General features: G+C 46.2%; 1 protein-coding gene across 3 annotated transcripts in view; it reads left to right on the forward strand.

Annotated features, from left to right (window-relative positions):
• The window catches only part of PTPN2 (protein tyrosine phosphatase, non-receptor type 2), a 97748-nt gene extending 92675 nt beyond the window's left edge, over window positions 1-5073 (forward strand). For all 3 annotated transcript variants that reach the window (XM_025365466.1, XM_025365464.1, XM_025365465.1), the window contains one exon: window positions 4707-5073. In XM_025365466.1, the coding sequence (XP_025221251.1) occupies window positions 4707-4728 (22 nt within the window). In that variant the 3' untranslated portion in view covers window positions 4729-5073. The remainder of the gene's footprint in view (window positions 1-4706) is intronic.
• Window positions 5074-17391: the final 12318 nt, after the last annotated feature.

A 17391-nucleotide genomic window follows, 5' to 3' on the forward strand; every position in this document is an offset into this window, starting at 1 on the left:
GAACTATGATGGAGCCATTGCACTCCAGCCTGGGCAATAGAGGAGACTTGTCTGTCTCTATATATTTGTGTCTCTCTCTTGCGCGTGCATGCGCGCTCGCTCGCTCTATAGATATACACGCACGCACATACAGAGAGATGTATATAAAATAGATATAAACATTTTAAAGATATATATATATATATTTTAAAAATATATATTCTATTATAAGCCAAATGTCATCAGGCATGTAGTCCATTTTCTGTGTTCAAGCAGGAGTTCCAGTTCTGTAAACATTGGTTTATCTTTTTTTCTAGCAGGTGCACACATGGGTTCTCCGTGATGTGTAGCCAGGGCATAGATTCCTCTCGGTCTGTTGTACCCCGCAGGGAGAGGTGTCTGAGGCCCTCCCTCACCTGGCTGTGCTTGACGCACAGTGCATAGCAGAAATGCCTGTTCTGCATTCCCATTTATACATCAACAGCTAATAAAGTCTCTTTTACTTTTAAGAGGCCCTTATTTGACTTTGACTTATTTAGATGGTAGGGGCCTAGAATCTTATTAATGAAATTTTGAAAAATAGAAATGTATTTTTTCACGATTTAAAAGCCACCTGTGTGGTTTACCCTGGAGTTGACCTGTTCCACTCATCCTTCTCCCCAGTTCATTTGTTTGGTTTCAGTTCCACTTTCCCTTATACCTATCTTCAAAGCAGTGTCTATGGGACAGCGTTACCAAGAGCCCTGACTGGGCCTGGCTTGGAACTCACTCCTGTAATCCCACCTCCCCCTAGAAGTGCAGCTACACTAGAAATTACAGCTGTCTTTGTTCCAGTGAGTATGTATAAGGGGTAACATGTCTTGGTGGGAAGCAGCTCAGATTGTGTGGCCTCCTCAATCCCTGCTCTACCGAGAGCTCCCCAGTTCCAGTACTGGACACTCAGTGGCTCTGTTCTGTGTGCCTGGTCCTAATACAGCCATTGTGTTGTTCATCCAGAATTAAGAATTTAAGCTTTTCACTCCTCTTTGGGTAGTAGTATTTAAGTAAGAACTTCTAGGAAAATAGTATGAGTTTGGTTATTTCTCCCTCAGCAGCAGGAATTTTCTGAATATTTAGCACATTCAGTTGCTCCAAGAACAGTATTGAGCAATGCTGCACATGTGCTTTCTCCTAAGGCTGTCTCCCCTGGCGCCTGGGTTCTGGAAAGACTCATTGTCCTTCAGGGAGCGGAGCGTTTTTCCTCACTGCCATTGCTGAGCCTTTTCTCCTGCTGTGTACGGTTTAGCCCAGGATAGAGCCATCGCTGACTGTAAGCAGTGATGGATAGAAGTGTTTACTTGGTTTGCGAGGCCTTGTCTCTAATGGGTAACAATCTGACAAGGAAAACATTTCAAAGAGCCCTGACCGGGCCTGGCTTGGTAACTCACTCCTGTAATCCCAGTACTTCGGGAGACAGAGGCTGGAGAATCATTTGAGCCCAGGAGTTCGAGACCAGCCTGGGCAACACGGTAAAACCCCATCTCTATTTGAAAAAAAAAAGCCCTGACCCTCTCTGGGCATTGGGAGAATGAAAAGTTCAGACTTTTGAACTCTTCCTACTTTATTTTTTTTAATTTTGGATGGAAGGTGGGAATTATGCAATTTGGTGAGGATGTTACAGAAACTGCTTCAGGCCTTTCTGGTTTTGCGTTAGACAGTATGTTTTGAGGAGCTCCAAGAACTGCACAGGAATTTTTTTCTTTATACAGACCATTTTTTAAAGACACATCAAGTTCTTTATTGTGGCTCTAATTTGGCAGATTTTTCAGAGACAGGTTGCTCTTGATATATCAAATTTCTGCTATTAAAAACTTCAGTTATTTTGAGTTTGGTGAATTCAGGAGTGGGAACCTAGGTAAGTCATCTGTAGGGCATCTTTGCACCTTAAGAGAAGTTTCTGATTAGCCTCAATTCAGTTTAGTAGAATATTAGTGTGGATATCTGGTGGCACAACCTATTCTTGGTGCAGTTTGGCTTTCCGTGGCCTCAGGCGTAGAGCTGACTTGGGAGTGGACCCTCTGTCCACACCCACCCGACCCTTGCGCCTTCCAGCATAAAGCGGTGTGTGAGAGCCACCGTCTCCACAGAAAGCACCACGTTTGTTTCATTTGACTTGTTTGAACCCATTTCTCTTGTCTTTGCCTTTTTAAATAAAAATAGCAAAAATTGATTCAAGTGAATCTATAAGAATTTTTTAAAGTGGAGCCCATTTTACTTTTCAGTCTTGCAGGTAAAGTCTTTAAAACAATTAACCCTCCCAATGATTTAACTGTATTTTCTTACCCCCCTCCCTGAATAATATTTACAAATAAATAATGTGAATTTTTAAAAACACTGTCCTTTAGTTGTTATAAATGATAGTTTATTCTTGGTAAGTATATCTGTAACAAAATACTGGGGAAGGACATGAGGTATGGTGAACACCTACAGTTCTGCCAACCAGCTTAAATACATAATCTATATTTTACCCACGTAACACCTCTTCTAGGTAGACAGCATTCTCCCTATTTTCAGATGAGAAAACTGAGTCAAAGAATAAGTAACTTGCCCGATTGCACAGCTAGTACATAACAGAACTGAGACTCACTCTCCAATCTGTAGACTTCCAGTAACTCCCAACCTCATACTTTTTCTATTGTGTTACACTGACTCTGTTGTTGTTTTTGTTGTTTTTTTGGAGACGGAGTTTGGCTCTGTCACCCAGGCTGGAGTGCAGTGGCGCAGTCTCACTGCAAGCTCTGTCTCCCAGGTTCACGCCATTCTCCTGCCTCAGCCTCCCAAGTAGCTGGGACCACAGGCACCCGCCACCATGCCTGGCTAATTTTTTTGTATTTTTTTTTTAGTAGAGACGGGGTTTCACTGTGTTAGCCAGAATGGTCTCGATCTCCGTGATCCGCATGCCTCGGCCTCCCAAAGTGCTGGGATTACAGGCTTGAGCCACTGTGCCCGATCGACTCTGGTTTTTTTTTTGTTTTTTTTGTTTGTTTGTTTGTTTGTTTTTTTGAGACGGAGTCTCGCGCTGTGTCACCCAGGCTGGAGTGCAGTGGCGCGATCTCTGCTCACTGCAAGCTCCGCCTCCCAGGTTCAGGCCATTCTCCTGCCTCAGCCTCCGAGTAGCTGGGACTACAGGCGCCCGCCACCACGCCCGGCTAGTTTTTTGTATTTTTTAGTAGAGACGGGGTTTCACCATGTTAGCCAGGATGGTCTCGATCTCCTGACCTCGTGATCCGCCCGCCTCGGCCTCCCAAAGTGCTGGGATTACAGGCTTGAGCCACCGCGCCCGGCCTGACTCTGTTTTTAATGGAATATTTAAGTGGGAAAGTAATAGACAACCACTGTTACCTGTTAAAATCCACAGTAATTCTGTTTTTTAAATGGAGCACATTTAAAAAACTTTGTGCACCAGTTTGAAGTACCACTGCAACAGAGAAATACTAGAACATCAGAGTATTCTCTAAACCAGATCATTATTTCATTCACGTTGATTGGTCGAATTAAGTTGTTTATTTTTAAAAAACATGGATGCATGGAAAACATATATTTTGCAGCACTTAGAATCAATAAAAAGTACCTTCAGCCATTTGGTTCAGGTTCTGAAGATTCATGTAATAAACATCCATAGTAGTTTTGAACTCACAGATATCTAATGAGAATGTTTTCTTGATGACTTGACATTTCTCTGTCAGTGTTGGATAATCAAAGGAAAAAATGACTGTTCAGAACAGGTGCTTGATACAGTTATGCCAGATACCCTGTCTTTAAAGGGAGTAGCCTAATTCTCAGCATTTGGGAGTTCTTGACTAAATGTGTGGGTACGATTTATATTTCCTATTTGTTAATATATATGTGAAGATATAATACTGACAAGTATTTAGATTTGGAGGTTTTGTGGTACTGAGGGGAGTTGGGGGAAGAATGGAAATACCATTGACCTCCTAAAAAGTTCAGTTTCTTGCAAAGTTTGTGAAGTGACATCAAAAACTCAACTGCCCTTACAATAGCCATTCCATCTGTTGCTTATTTGAACTCTCATTTATTTTTACTTTTTGGCATTAAAATGCAATAAATCTGTCAATTATTTTATGTCTTTTATATTAATAGTAGCTTAAGATTGGGTCACTTCATTTCAGTAGATATAATTGTTAGTATTATCCTTCAGGGCAAAAAGCATCTGCTAACAACCTGTGATTTAAAAATATAGGCCGACTTTATGTTCAAACATTATGTTGATAATATTTTTAGCAGTATTACACAGTGGAGGTCCAAATTGGATTAGACTTTTGCATTGAATTCCAAAGTATTGGTAAGTCTAGCACATACTATAAAGTCTTGCTAAATTCTTGTGGGTACATTATTTTTAAAACCTGTCTGTCTGTCAGTATCACATAGAGGTCACTTCTTGAGTAAAACAACATGACCTTAAAAATTCACATAATTCTTGAAAAAGAATATAAGTCACGACGCCTCCACATGAGGCCGCACCACCCCACCCCCGTGTGATATCCGACACCTCAGCCATTTTACCAAGATAACAGTGGGGCACTTAGTGTGGTTGGATGCGGCATGTGGGGATGATTTTTGGTGGCCTTTTCAGTTCACTGTTAGTCCTTTTATGTTTGTGTGCATCTGTGTTCGTCTGTGTTTGGTAAATATGAATTGAATAGATGACTTCTTATTTTATGTTTTAGGCCAAGATTGACAGACACCTAATATTCATGACTTGAGAATATTCTGCAGCTATAAATTTTGAACCATTGATGTGCAAAGCAAGACCTGAAGCCCACTCCGGAAACTGAAGTGAGGCTCGCTAACCCTCTAGATTGCCTCACAGTTGTTTGTTTACAAAGTAAACTTTACATCCAGGGGATGAAGAGCACCCACCAGCAGAAGACTTTGCAGAACCTTTAATTGGATGTGTTAAGTGTTTTTAATGCGTGTATGAAATGTAGAAAGATGTACAAGAAATAAATTAGGAGAGATTACTTTGTATTGTACTGCCATTCCTACTGTATTTTTATACTTTTTGGCAGCATTAAATATTTTTGTTAAATAGTCTTATGTTGGTTTGTGTGCATTATCTTAGGACAGCTCTGCTTCTAATAATGAATATTTTCCTGTGGGTTTATAATTTCTGTAACAAGTAACTGACATATTGCTGAGGCGGGCGGATCACTTGAGATGAGGATTTGAGACCAGCCTGGCCAACATAGTGAAACCCCGTATCTACTAAAAATAGTAAAAAAAATTAGACCTGGTGGCAGGCACCTGTAATCCCAGCTACTCGGGAGGCTGAGGCAGGAGAATCACTTGAACCCAGGAGGCAGAGGTTGCAGTGAGCGAAGATCTCACCACTACATTCTAGCCTGGGCAATGAGTGAAAACTCTGTCTCAAAAAAAAAGGTTTTTTAGTTGCCCTTCAATAGTCTTTCTATTCTTAATCGTACAGGTTAGGTGAAAGCAATAATAGAAGAGTTACGATATTCCTTTGTTACTTGGGAGAGTATTAATATGGATAATGGTGTTGCCTTAAGATCGACATTAATTTCAAACCAAGTACAGCAGTTCAGTGCAGTTTTTAGAATCACAGCATCATTCCTGTGTTGGATGTTGTGCTTTCCCCAAACAATTCCCAGCACTTTGGGAGGCTAAGGCGGGCAGATCACAAGGTCAGGAGATCGAGACCATCCTGGCCAACATGGGGAAACCCCCTCTCTACCAAAATACAAAAAATTAGCCAGGCACAGTGGTGCGCGCTTGTAGTCCCAGCTACTCGGGAGGCTGAGGCAGGGGGATCGCTTGAACCCAGGAGGTGCAGTGAGCCAAGGTTGTGCCACTGCATTCCAGCCTGGCAACAGAGCCAGACTCTGTCTCAAAAATATATGTGTAACAAATTTTTTTTATTTTGCCAACTTTGAAATTCATAAAATATTCATAAATACATCTATTTCATATCTTTAAATGACTTAGGTTCCTTTTTGCCTTATATGCCAGGTTTTCTGGGTCTATTTTAGGAGTACGTAAACTATTCCTGCTAGATATTTCCCGAAGGATGCATGAAAAGTTTATTATACTACAAAGTCGTATGGGAAGATGATCTTTCCGTGGTGTCAGCAAAGCTGCTGGCAAGAATCTACACTCCGCGACCTCTGTCTGCCCTTCCTGCACACGCTACCCCACTCCCGAAATGACCCAGAAACGTCTGCTCTTCCTGCACACGCTACCCCACTCCCGAAATGACCCAGAAACGCCATTTTAGCTTGTACTGTAGCTTAATAAAGCTACTGCTCTTCAGGTTTCCCTTCTATGACTTCTTGGCAGCATCATTAAGAACTCTGTCTTTGAAAATCTCTCCTTCGACTCCGAAAGACTTGTCTCTGGGTTTTCTTCGTCTCAGTTCTTCTGCCTGACTCTGGATTATTGGGGTTTCCGAGGACTCCATTTTTGGGCCTTTTATTTTAACACACTTAACCTTGGGTGATCTGATGTTTCCGCAAGTCTTTAATAACTGTAAGCTGATTACATGCAACTTCTTCAACTCCAGGCCAGATGTCACTTCAGAGTTATAAACCATATATCCAGTTCCCTAAGTGGTCATTGCATAAGCTCCTTACCCTCTAAAATTTAACATGATTTCCCTCCTTTCGTCTCTTCCTACTGTATTCCATTTATCTGGTGGCACCCCCTGGAAACCTGAAATTCATCTTTAGTTCCTCCACTTAGACTTCGTGTCCAGTTTGGTTACAAAGTCCTGTCAGTTCTGCACAGTGACTCCCGCTCCCACTGCCCCTGCCTTGGTTTAAAGTTCCATGCTTGTCCAACCCATGGCCCACGGGCTGCAAGCCACCCAGGATGGCTTTAATGCGACCCAACACGAATTTGTAAACCTCCTTAAAACGTGAGGGATTTTTTTGCAATTTTTTTGTTTGTTTTGTTTTGTTTTAGCTCACCAGCTATTTTTTTTTTTTTTTTTGAGACGGAGTCTCGCTCTGTCGCCCAGGCTGGAGTGCAGTGTCCGGATCTCGGCTCACTACAAGCTCCGCCTCCCGGGTTCACGCCATTCTCCTGCCTCAGCCTCCCGAGTAGCTGGGACTACAGGCGCCCGCCACCTCGCCCGGCTAGTTTTTTGTATTTTTAGTAGAGACGGGGTTTCACCGTGTTAGCCAGGATGGTCTCGATCTCCTGACCTCGTGATCCGCCCGTCTCGGCCTCCCAAAGTGCTGGGATTACAGGCTTGAGCCACCGCGCCCGGCCTTAGCTCACCAGCTATTACTAGTGCATTTTATATGTGGCCCAAGACAATTCTTCCAGTGTGGCCCACGGAAGTCAAAAGATTGGACACCCCTGACTTAAACCTTCCTTGTGTGTGCAGGTCACAGCAGCAGGTTCCTGCCTAGACATGCCTGTTTGTGCCAATCCACTTAGCACAGCTCCCAACTAATTTAAGATCTGTTACCCTCCTTAAAATTCGCTTATGGCCGGGCGCGGTGGCTCACGCCTGTAATCCCAGCTCTCAGGGAGGCAGAGGCAGGAGGATAGCTTGAGCCCAGGAGTTTGAGACCTGCCTGGGTAATATAGCGAGACCCCGTTCTCCACAAAAAGGAAAAAAAAAAAAAAAACACAAAAAAATCGCTTATGGCACCTTAGACAATTTCATCTTCATTTTAAATCACAAAGCCTCAGCACCCGCCTGCCCTGATAAGGCACCCTAAGCTGCAGCCATCCCAAACGATTTGGAATTAGTGAAATATTGCTCATTTGCTCAGTGAATATGTAGTGAACACACTTACGTGCTTGGCACTATAGGAGACAGTGGATGTTCAGTGATGGGGGAAAACGACTGTAGTCTACTGTGGTCTTATGGGAGAGTTAAAACAACAAACCTGTAAATAAGTGAGAGACCAGGAGTAGTTGGCACTGAATGTTCTTTTGGGATGGCCACGTAAGCCCTCAGTTTGGAAAGGGCAGTGGCAAGACAAGACTCGAGCTTTCCGGATCGGATGCGACTCTACCCTGTGGTCTGCAGGACAGGCAGGCATGTATGCCCAAGGCAGCTCTGGAAGCCACGAGAAGCATCTCTGAAATAAGCCGTGTCTGCCACTGCCCTGTGCGGTCACTTATTTTTGATGAAAAACCAGTATCTTAACCAATAGAATCAGAAACTTATATTCTGCTTGGAAAATAATGGCATCTAAGTAGAAAACTAAAAATTCTTAATTCAGGCCGGACACAGTGGCTCATGCCTGTAATCCCAGCACTTTGGGAGGCAGAGGCGGGCGGGTTTACCTGAGGTCAGAAGTTTGAGACCAGCCTGGCTGACATGGTGAAACCCCATCTCTACTAAAAAATACAAAAATTAGCCGGACATAGTGGTGCACGCCTATAATCCCAGCTACTCAGGAGGCTGAGGCAGGAGAATCGCTGGAACCTGGGAGCTAGCAGTTGCAGTAAGCTGAGATTGCGCCATTGCACTCCAGCCTGGGCAACAAGAATGAGACTCCATCTAAAAAAAAAAAAAAAAAAATTCTTAATTCCAATGCCCCCAGGATGACTTGATTTTAAAGCCAACAAATCTGCTTCAGTCTAACTTTGTGTGGAGCAAGTGGTAGAGACATTTACTCCTCTCCAGATACAGGTGGTTCTCCGTATTCGTGGGTTCCCCATTTGACATTTGTGGGTTCAACCCACGACAGATCAAAAGAAAACATAATACCACAATAAAAAGTAATACAAATAAAAAGCATAGTATAGGCCAGACACGGTGGCTCATGCCTATAATCCCAGCACTTTGGGAGGCCGAGGTGGGCAGATCACTTGCCGTCAGGAGTTCGAGACCAGCCTGGCCAATATGGTGAAACCCTGCAGGTCTCTACTAAAAATACAGAAGTTAACGGGGCGCGGGGGCGCCTGTAATTCCAACTACTTGGGACACGGAAGCACGAGAATCACTTGAACCTGGGAGGCGGAGGTTGCAGTGAACCGAGATCGCACCACTGCATTCCAGCCCAAGCGACAGAGCAAGACTCCACCTCAAAAATAAAAATTAAATAAATAAATACAGGGTTGGGGGAGTCACTCAGTATCGTTTTCGGTTCAGTGTACCAAGAAGCACAAGGAAAAGCGTCTTTTCCCACCCTGTGGAACTCGAGCAATGATCACAGGTTGCAAACGCGGAAAAATGGACGAAGCAGTTTATCCATGTAAGGATCCAGATTTCTGCGCTGAGTTTTCCATGACTGTCCTGCCCTTTCTCCAACAGCGAAAAGAACGGCTCTTTTCTAGCCAGGATTGGAGGTGGGCGCTGGTGAGCAGGCGCAAGGTGGGCATCGCATTGCAGCCTACGGGCGTTACCGTCTCAGTGCAGTGTCTCATGAACCGATGCTCGTGGAACGCAGGCAATACGAAGAAAATTACATGAATGCAAAGAAACCACGCCGCCGGAGTGTCTTTGGATGAAGTGACTAAAGCACCTGAATAATCAATATTAATTTGCTTGTGTTTCTGATAGTCTTAATGGACTTTGAGGAAGTTTGAATAAAAATGACAGGTAATGCATATCTGTGTTTGAGCAACAATCTGCTAAGCTGGAGTTCGACATGAATCATTTTAGCCGAACAGGAGTGAGGGAAGCTCAGCGGTCTCTGAGCTCTGCGAGTCCCCAGCATCGCCCTCCGCGTGGGGCTGGGTCTGCAGAGCCGGCCCGAACCCGGCCGCCCCCACGGCCTGCACCTGCGGTCCCCTCAGTATTCCCTGAGGCCGGGCCGGGGCTTCGCCCGCGGCTAACGCCTAGCGGTGATTTCATGCGAGGGGAGCATCTGCGCAGGGCGATCGAGAAAGTTCTCCTGCTGGCTGTGGAGTCGTCCTGCCCGAGAGGCGCCCGCACCGGCGGGTCTGGGCCCGCAGCCGTGTCGAGTGGGTCTCCGGTGTTTTACGGGAAGCTCCGAGAGCCCAGTCCGCGGCCACGCATCCGCCCACGGCTCCCCTAGAGGCACAGGCCCCGGCTCACTTCCCCACTCAAAACGCCGCGGGGGCTGCTGCCGTCCGCAGCCTCCGGTCGGGAACGGCGCAGGGAAGCGGGTTACAGGAAAGGGGACGCCTCGGAGCGGGGTGACGCAGCCCCAGGACACGGCCCTCAGCCCGCCCAGGGGCCCCGACGCCGCCCGCGCGCACCGCACGCCGCCCGCGCACACCGCACGCCGCCCGCGCACACCACGCCGCCCGCGCACACCGCACGCCGCCCGCGCACACCACGCCGCGCCGTGGTCCCCGCTTTAGAAAAGTCCCAGGAGACGGCGAGGAGGAAGAAACCTTGGAAGCGGCGCCGTGAAGGGTTCCCCACCCGAAGGAAGAGGCTCGCTCCCTTCTGGCTCCAGGACTATTCGGGGTGGGCCTGCTGCCCTGAAACCAGCTCCATCTCCCGAAGTCCGAAAGCCGGGGTGTCGCTGGGACCAGGGGCGAGACGTCGAACACGTGGGGAGGATGAGAAGGCGCTGGAGACGGTGGGTGTGGTCGCGGATGGGAATGTACTGAAGCCACTGGGCGGTGCGAGTAAAAATGGGTGACAGTAAGTTTTATGTATATTTTACCACAATTTTGTGTGTGTGTGTGTGTGTAAAAGTTGTTTATCTGTACAATGGGAATAATATTGGTACCTATAGTTCGCAGGGTTGTTCAGAGGAAGAAATAAGATCTCAAGTGCTTATCACAGCATCTAGCGCCTGAATACGCAGGAATAGTAATACAGTGAGCACGTGAAGAATGTGCTATTTCTATTAAAACAAAAACTACATGAGGCCGTCCCTCAGCCAGGCGGCCAAACTTAGCACCCAGGCAGTGAGCCATGTCGGTGGTGTGTGCTTTCGCATGGGCGTGAAAAGAACGCCTTACCTCTATGGTCTCCCTCCCGGAACACAAAACCCCATCTAGCCGTGAGAAAAACACCGGACACATCCCCGCTGAGAGGATAGCGGGCCAGGCCTCCTCAAAACTGACAGGCTGGTCAGCAACAAGGAAAGTGTGAGGAGTCTCAGCTCGGGAGGAGCCTACGGAGGAAATGCAACCACCAACTGCAACGGGCGTCCTCGGTGAGCTCCAGCCCAGAAAATGACATCAGGTTAAAAACTAAGGCCTGACGCGGTGGCTCACGCCTGTAATCCCAGCACTTTGGGAGGCCGAGGCGGGCGGATCACGAGGTCAGGAGATCGAAACCATCCTGGCCAACACGGTGAAACCCCGTCTCTACTAAAAATACAAAAAATTAGGTGGGGGTGGTGGCGGCGCCTGTAGTCGCAGCTACTCGGGAGGCTGAGGCAGGAGAATGGCGGGAACCTGGGAGGCGGAGCTTGCAGTGAGCCGAGATCGCACCTCTGCACTCCAGCCTGGGCGACACAGCGCGAGACTCCATCTCAAAAACAAAACAAACAGAAAAACTAAGGGAAGCTGAATCAATGGCGGGTTTTAGTTATACCAGTGGATCAGCATTAGTTCATTAATTGTGACAAATTTGCCATTCTAATGTAAGATGTTAACAAGAGGAGAAACCGGGTGTGGGGCATAGAGGAACTCTGTTAGTTCCTCTATGTTTGCAATTGTTCTGTAAATCTACAACTAATCTAAAATTTAACAGTTACTAGAAAGAAAGGAAGGAAGACTGAAAAAACGATTCAAGAGGAAGTGATAATGTTGAAGACAGGGAAGAAACTGTGACATACAGATAATAGGAGTCCCTGAAGAAGAAATCCAAAGTGAACGGAAAACTGAAATTTGTAAATCAAGAAAAGTTTCCTGAAATAAAGTAATTTGAAACTACATGCTGAGAAACTTTATATATATTTATGTATTTTTAAGAGACGGGGTCTCGCTCTCTTGCCCAGGCTGGAGTACAGTGGCCCCTTCCAAGCTGCTCCCTGAGCCTGGCTCCCAGGCATCTCACAGGCACTTGGTGCTGGCAGAAGTAGTATTTCTTTTTTTTTCAAATGTAATTTATTTTTGTTTGTTTGTTTATTTATTTATTATTTTATTTATTTTAGATGGAGTCTCGCTCTGTCTCCTAGGCTGGAGTGCAGTGGTGTGATCTCGGCTCACTGCAACCTTCATCTCCCGGGTTCAAGTCATTCTCCTACCTCAGCCTCCCGAGTAGCTGGGACTACAGGCGCCCACCACCACACCCAGCTAATTTTTGCATTTTTAGTAACGGAGTTTTGCCATGTTGGCCGGGCTGGTCTTGAACTCCTGATCTCAGGTGATCCGCCTACTTTGGCCTCCGAAAGTGCTGGGATTACAGATGTGAGCCACTGCGCCTGGCCTCAAATGTAATTTAATTTGTTAAACTTACTGTGGAATGTTTCCAATATACACAACGGTGTGGAGAATCGTGTCATGAACCCCGTGGGTTACCCCAGCCTCAAGCGTTTTCAACACTGTTCTTCTTGCAAACTTACCTCCAGGTGTCATGTAATGTCCTACACATTAGTCCGATAAGGGCTCTTTACAACTTTGGCCTGGTGGCAATATCATTATCCCATTCAGCAAGATCCGTATTTATGCATTAACATCTTCTAACACCGGGTCTGTCTTCAGTTTTCCACAGTTATCTAAAAAATGTGTCTTTGCTGTTGATTTGCTTGGATAAGGATCCAAGTTTTGTCCACCTAGTACATTTTCTGGAAATGGCAGCTGAGTGTCTGATCCTCTGTAACAGTGCCCTTTCCCTTTTGGCCCCCATGCTGCTTATTCCTGAGGAAAAACATCGGTCATTTGTCCTATAAAATCTCCCACAATTTGGGTGTGGTGATGGTATCTTTGTGGTGACATTTGTCGGTCCCTCTGTCATCTATTCCCAGAAATGGATCACTATGTCCAGGTGCCCGTTAGATTTCAGTGTGACGTTTGTGGCAGGAACCCTCCATGACTGGTGCTGTGCACTTTGGTGTCACATCCGGAGACACTTCATGTCTAGTTGTCCCACTTTTCATAAAACTAAGATTGATTGGTGGACGCAGTTGGTGTCTGACCCAGCCTCACGAAGCGCCACTTCACCCTCTCACCTGGTGGGCTTCAGTAGCCATTGGTGATCATTGCCTCAATCTTTACTTCATTAGAGAAAGCAACATAGGAACTTTCTAATTCCATTTCCCCCTGCATTTACTAGCCATGGTTTCTCTTTCTACAAACAATCTGTCTTGAGCCAGGCATGGTAGCTCACACCTGTAATCCCAACACTTTGGGAGGTCAAAGGTGAGAGAATCACTTGAGGCCAGGAGTTTGAAACCAGCCTGGGCAACACAGAGAGACTTTCTCTACAAAAACTAAAAAATTAGCAAGGCATGGTGGTGGCGGGCACTGTGATCCCAGCTACTTGGGAGGCTGAGGCAGGAGGATTTCTTGACCCCAAAAGTTGAGACTGTAGTGAGCTATGATCAGACCACTGCACGCCAGCCTGGGCAACAGAGAGACCCTATGTGTAAAAATCAAAACGTACTTTCCTTCATCAACTACTAAGGTGTTCTGAAATATGGTTTATACTGTCGAAACAGGATAGATAATGCTTGATTTTTTCCTTTTATTTATCAATTTTCAGACTAGTTAGTGTCCTAGAAAGCACCAGTGGCAACCAGTTATTTATTTATTTATTTATTTATAATTTTTAATTTTTTTTTTGAGATGGAGTCTCGCTCTGTCACCAGGCTGGAGTGCAATTGCACAATCTCGGCTCACCACAACCTCCACCTCTCAGGTTCAAGCGATTCTCCTGCCTCAGCCTCCTGAGTAGCTGGGATTACTAGCATGTGCCACCACACCCGGCTAATTTTGTATTTTTAGTAGAGATGGGGTTCACCACGTTGGTCAGGCTGGTCTTCAACTCCCGACCTCAAGTGATCTGCCCCCTCGGCTTCCCAAATTGCTGGGATTACAGGTGTGAGCCACCACGCCTGGCCAGTTTTTCATTTTTTAAGATATTATTTGGACTTCATATATTTTTATGCACTTAAATGCATGTAACAATTGTTATTTTTGATTCTTTCAAATGATACATTTTTGGTACATAGCAGGTGTACCAATCCTTTTGTGACAGGCAAAAGCAAATACTAGAAAGGTGAGGAAAGAGACTCAGCGGGTGGTGCTGGCCAGGTTCAGCACAGGACATGTCAATAACGTGTGGCAGCGACAGGAGGCCCCTTCCAGGAGCTTGGGGGAAAACACTGAACACTGCCTCTCTGTGAAAATGGATAAGGTCACTTAAGGATGAGGTCAGACCTACTGAATGTCGCTTAAAAAGACAAAATGGCTCCCAAACCAAAGTCTAGCTGTCTGCAGTAACATGCCTAAAGAAATAATGTCTGTCAGGAGGAGTTTAGTAATGAAGGGAGCGTGGTGGCGAAGCACAGAAGGAAGTCTCTATTTGGCATGGCGGAATATTCCTATCTTGGACATCCAGCCAGCCAGCCAGCCAGCCAGAGCAAGGACCCAAGGCAATGAAACATTTGAGTCCAATGACAGCCCCACTTGCTTTGATTCCATGCCCACTAGCCAACTTCCAGATAAGCTTTCTGCCTCCTGGCATATAACATTCACGGGCCAGGTTAAGAAGAATGCACAGTCATTTTTTTCAACAAGCAAATTGGCCCAGTTGACTACATGGCTTGGCATTTTGTGAATTTAGTTATCACATGTCAGTAACCCTGAGTTACATCAATCACAAGTCAAGGTCAAGGGGACATTTCTGGGATGGCAAAGACACAGACCTAGAGCCAAGGTGACTCCCTTAAGTGACGTTCTGTGGGGCCTTCAGCAGTCTGTGCGCAGCCTTCCCCTGCAGAAACCCTACCTCACTGTGCTTCTTAGAAGCTTCTAGGCCAGGCGAGGTGGCTCACGCCTGTAATCCCAGCACTTTGGGAGGCCAAGGCGGGCAGATCACGAGGTCAGGAGTTCGAAACCAGCCTGACTAACATGGTGAAACCCCCGTGTCTACTAAAAATATAAAAAGTTAGCCGAAAGTGGTGACGGGCACCTGTAGTCCCAGCTACTCGGGAGGCTGAGGCAGGAGAATCACTTGAACCTGGGAGGCAGAGATTGCAGTGAGCCAGATCGCACTACTACACTCCAGCCTGGGCGACAGAGCGAGACTCCCTCTCAAAAAATAAAAAGAAGCTTCTAGCCCAGTTTTAGTGAAACAAACCCTAGCACCCAGTCTCCAAACACTACTTAATTTATAGTCAGAGTTTGCCTAACTAATGTCTGTATTATTTGAATCAGAGCCCGATTTGCTGTTGATATTTGTGACATGACCAAAAAAAGGACTGGAATTTAATTTCCTTATTGCTCCTATTATGCCTAAAATTCTCACCATTGTTGTGGGTTAAGAGGATTAGTGTCTAGGAGTCCCCATGTGAAATCCAAATCCAAGTGGAAGCACAATTAAGTCAGGACCGTGTTGCTAGGTGTTTTAGAGGAACTCATTGCTAGCCTGAGGGGCATGATGGAGGCTGCAGATGGAGACAGATACGGCTCCTGGACCTCCTCGCGGGAGTGCAGTAGAGTCACCTGAGAGTGCCCCAAGTGAGAGATCGACAGATCCTGTAGGACACACTAACGTCAGGGCAGGCATCAACAGACCCCAGTTTTAGAAAGCAAGACTGAAAATTAATTCCTACTACGTTAGGTGACCACCAGCCAAAGTGAGTTTAAAATATGAATGAAATTCAAGGTCATAGGGAATCCCCATAAGGCCACAGGCATGGGAGGGACAGCGAGATGGCCACGTGGTAGGAGCACGGGCCCAAGCATCTGGGCTACTTCCTCATGCAACTTGTTCCTTCTTGACCTGCTCGAGCCCGATCCCGTGTATTCCACTGAAGATGGAGTGTGGCTGTGCATATCCAGTGGATAGCTCGTGAGTCAGACAGCACCCATTCATGATGGGCAGCTCAGGCCACAGGAGGACATGGTGGCCCATGGTCGTTCAATCTCTACTAGAGCCTGGTAGCAAGCCAAAAACTGTTTCTCGAAAGGAGAGTGTTCACTGAGGATAGCATATTCTAACAATCTGAGGGTTTGCACTGTCTTCACCCGTGGAGGCCTGCCAAAGGCTCCATGCTGCTTCCTTATCATAACATCACTGGCAGTTTAAGCCCCATCAGTTCTGCAGGGTCACCCAGGCCAAATGCAAAGCAGCTGGTACAGCTGACCTATTGCAGAGACATCTCTCACTCTGAGCCCTACTCAAAACTGGCGGCTGGAACGGCCGCTGGGTCAGTGGGCTGGAGTAGCAGGCCTAGATGAGTCACATATTGCCTCCAAGATCCCGTGAGGCCCACTCAGTGCTGTTACTCTTCCTTGGCAGTAGGAGGGACCAGTTGCCGAAACTCGTCCTTCACTTGGAAGAGATATATTGACATGCCCCAGACGACTGGACCCTTTAACATTTTTGGAGGGCTGATTTCTCAATGTCTGGCACAAGTAGCGGCTACTCCATGTATCAAGTAGTTGTTACGTCCTGCTCAGATTTCCCAACTGCATGTTTTGCTCGATATAATGTACTAGTGGAAGGGAAAGGTGATCAGGGTTCCTGGTGACTACATTATGGCACAGGGCTAGAAAGCTGGTATAGCCAGACTTGGGGCAGTGAAGGTATATTATTGGCCTTACCAGGTGAAAGGAAACTGCTTCTGATGATATTTATTAAAGGTATAAAGAGGCATCTGTCAAATCAATAGCTCCATATAGATGCCAAGGAATATGTTAATTGCTCCAGTAATGAAACTACATCTGGAATATCAGCTGCAAGTGGAGTCACCACCTGACTGAGGGACAATCCATTGTCATCCCCAAAGATACATCAGTCTATGTGCAGGCCAAGTAAGTGACTTGGATGAGGATATGGTAGGAATCACCACGCTTGCATCTTTGACTACTTTGATGGTGGCACACTTTCTGCAGTCCTTCCAGAAATGTGATACTGCTTTTGGTTTTAAGATTTTTTTTTTTTTAGGTAGAGGCAGTCAGTGGCTTCCTCTGGGCCTCTCCTGCCATAATTGCCTTGTACCACAGGTCAGGGAACTAACGTGTGGGTTCTCCAAGTTCCTGAGCACATCTCTTCCAGATATTATGCATTCCGAAACTGGGACACCACTGTGAGAAGAACATGAGCCAAAATGCCATTGGTCACCTGCCCTCCACAAGCTCCTACTCTGACTGGGGAACATCGGTGGTGTTTTGCATCTCCAGGAACTGGTGCCAATTCTGAGCCAGCTTCTAGTCCTTTCACATCTGATTCTTTTGCCTTCTCCAGCGCACAGTCACACTAGAAAATGGGTGCAGTCCCCTTTAGGGAAGGCTGAGATAAAGACCAACAGAGACAGGGTCTCTCTCTGTTGC

This window comes from Theropithecus gelada, chromosome 18 (genome assembly GCF_003255815.1).
Source record: "Theropithecus gelada isolate Dixy chromosome 18, Tgel_1.0, whole genome shotgun sequence".
Lineage (NCBI taxonomy): Eukaryota > Metazoa > Chordata > Mammalia > Primates > Cercopithecidae > Theropithecus > Theropithecus gelada.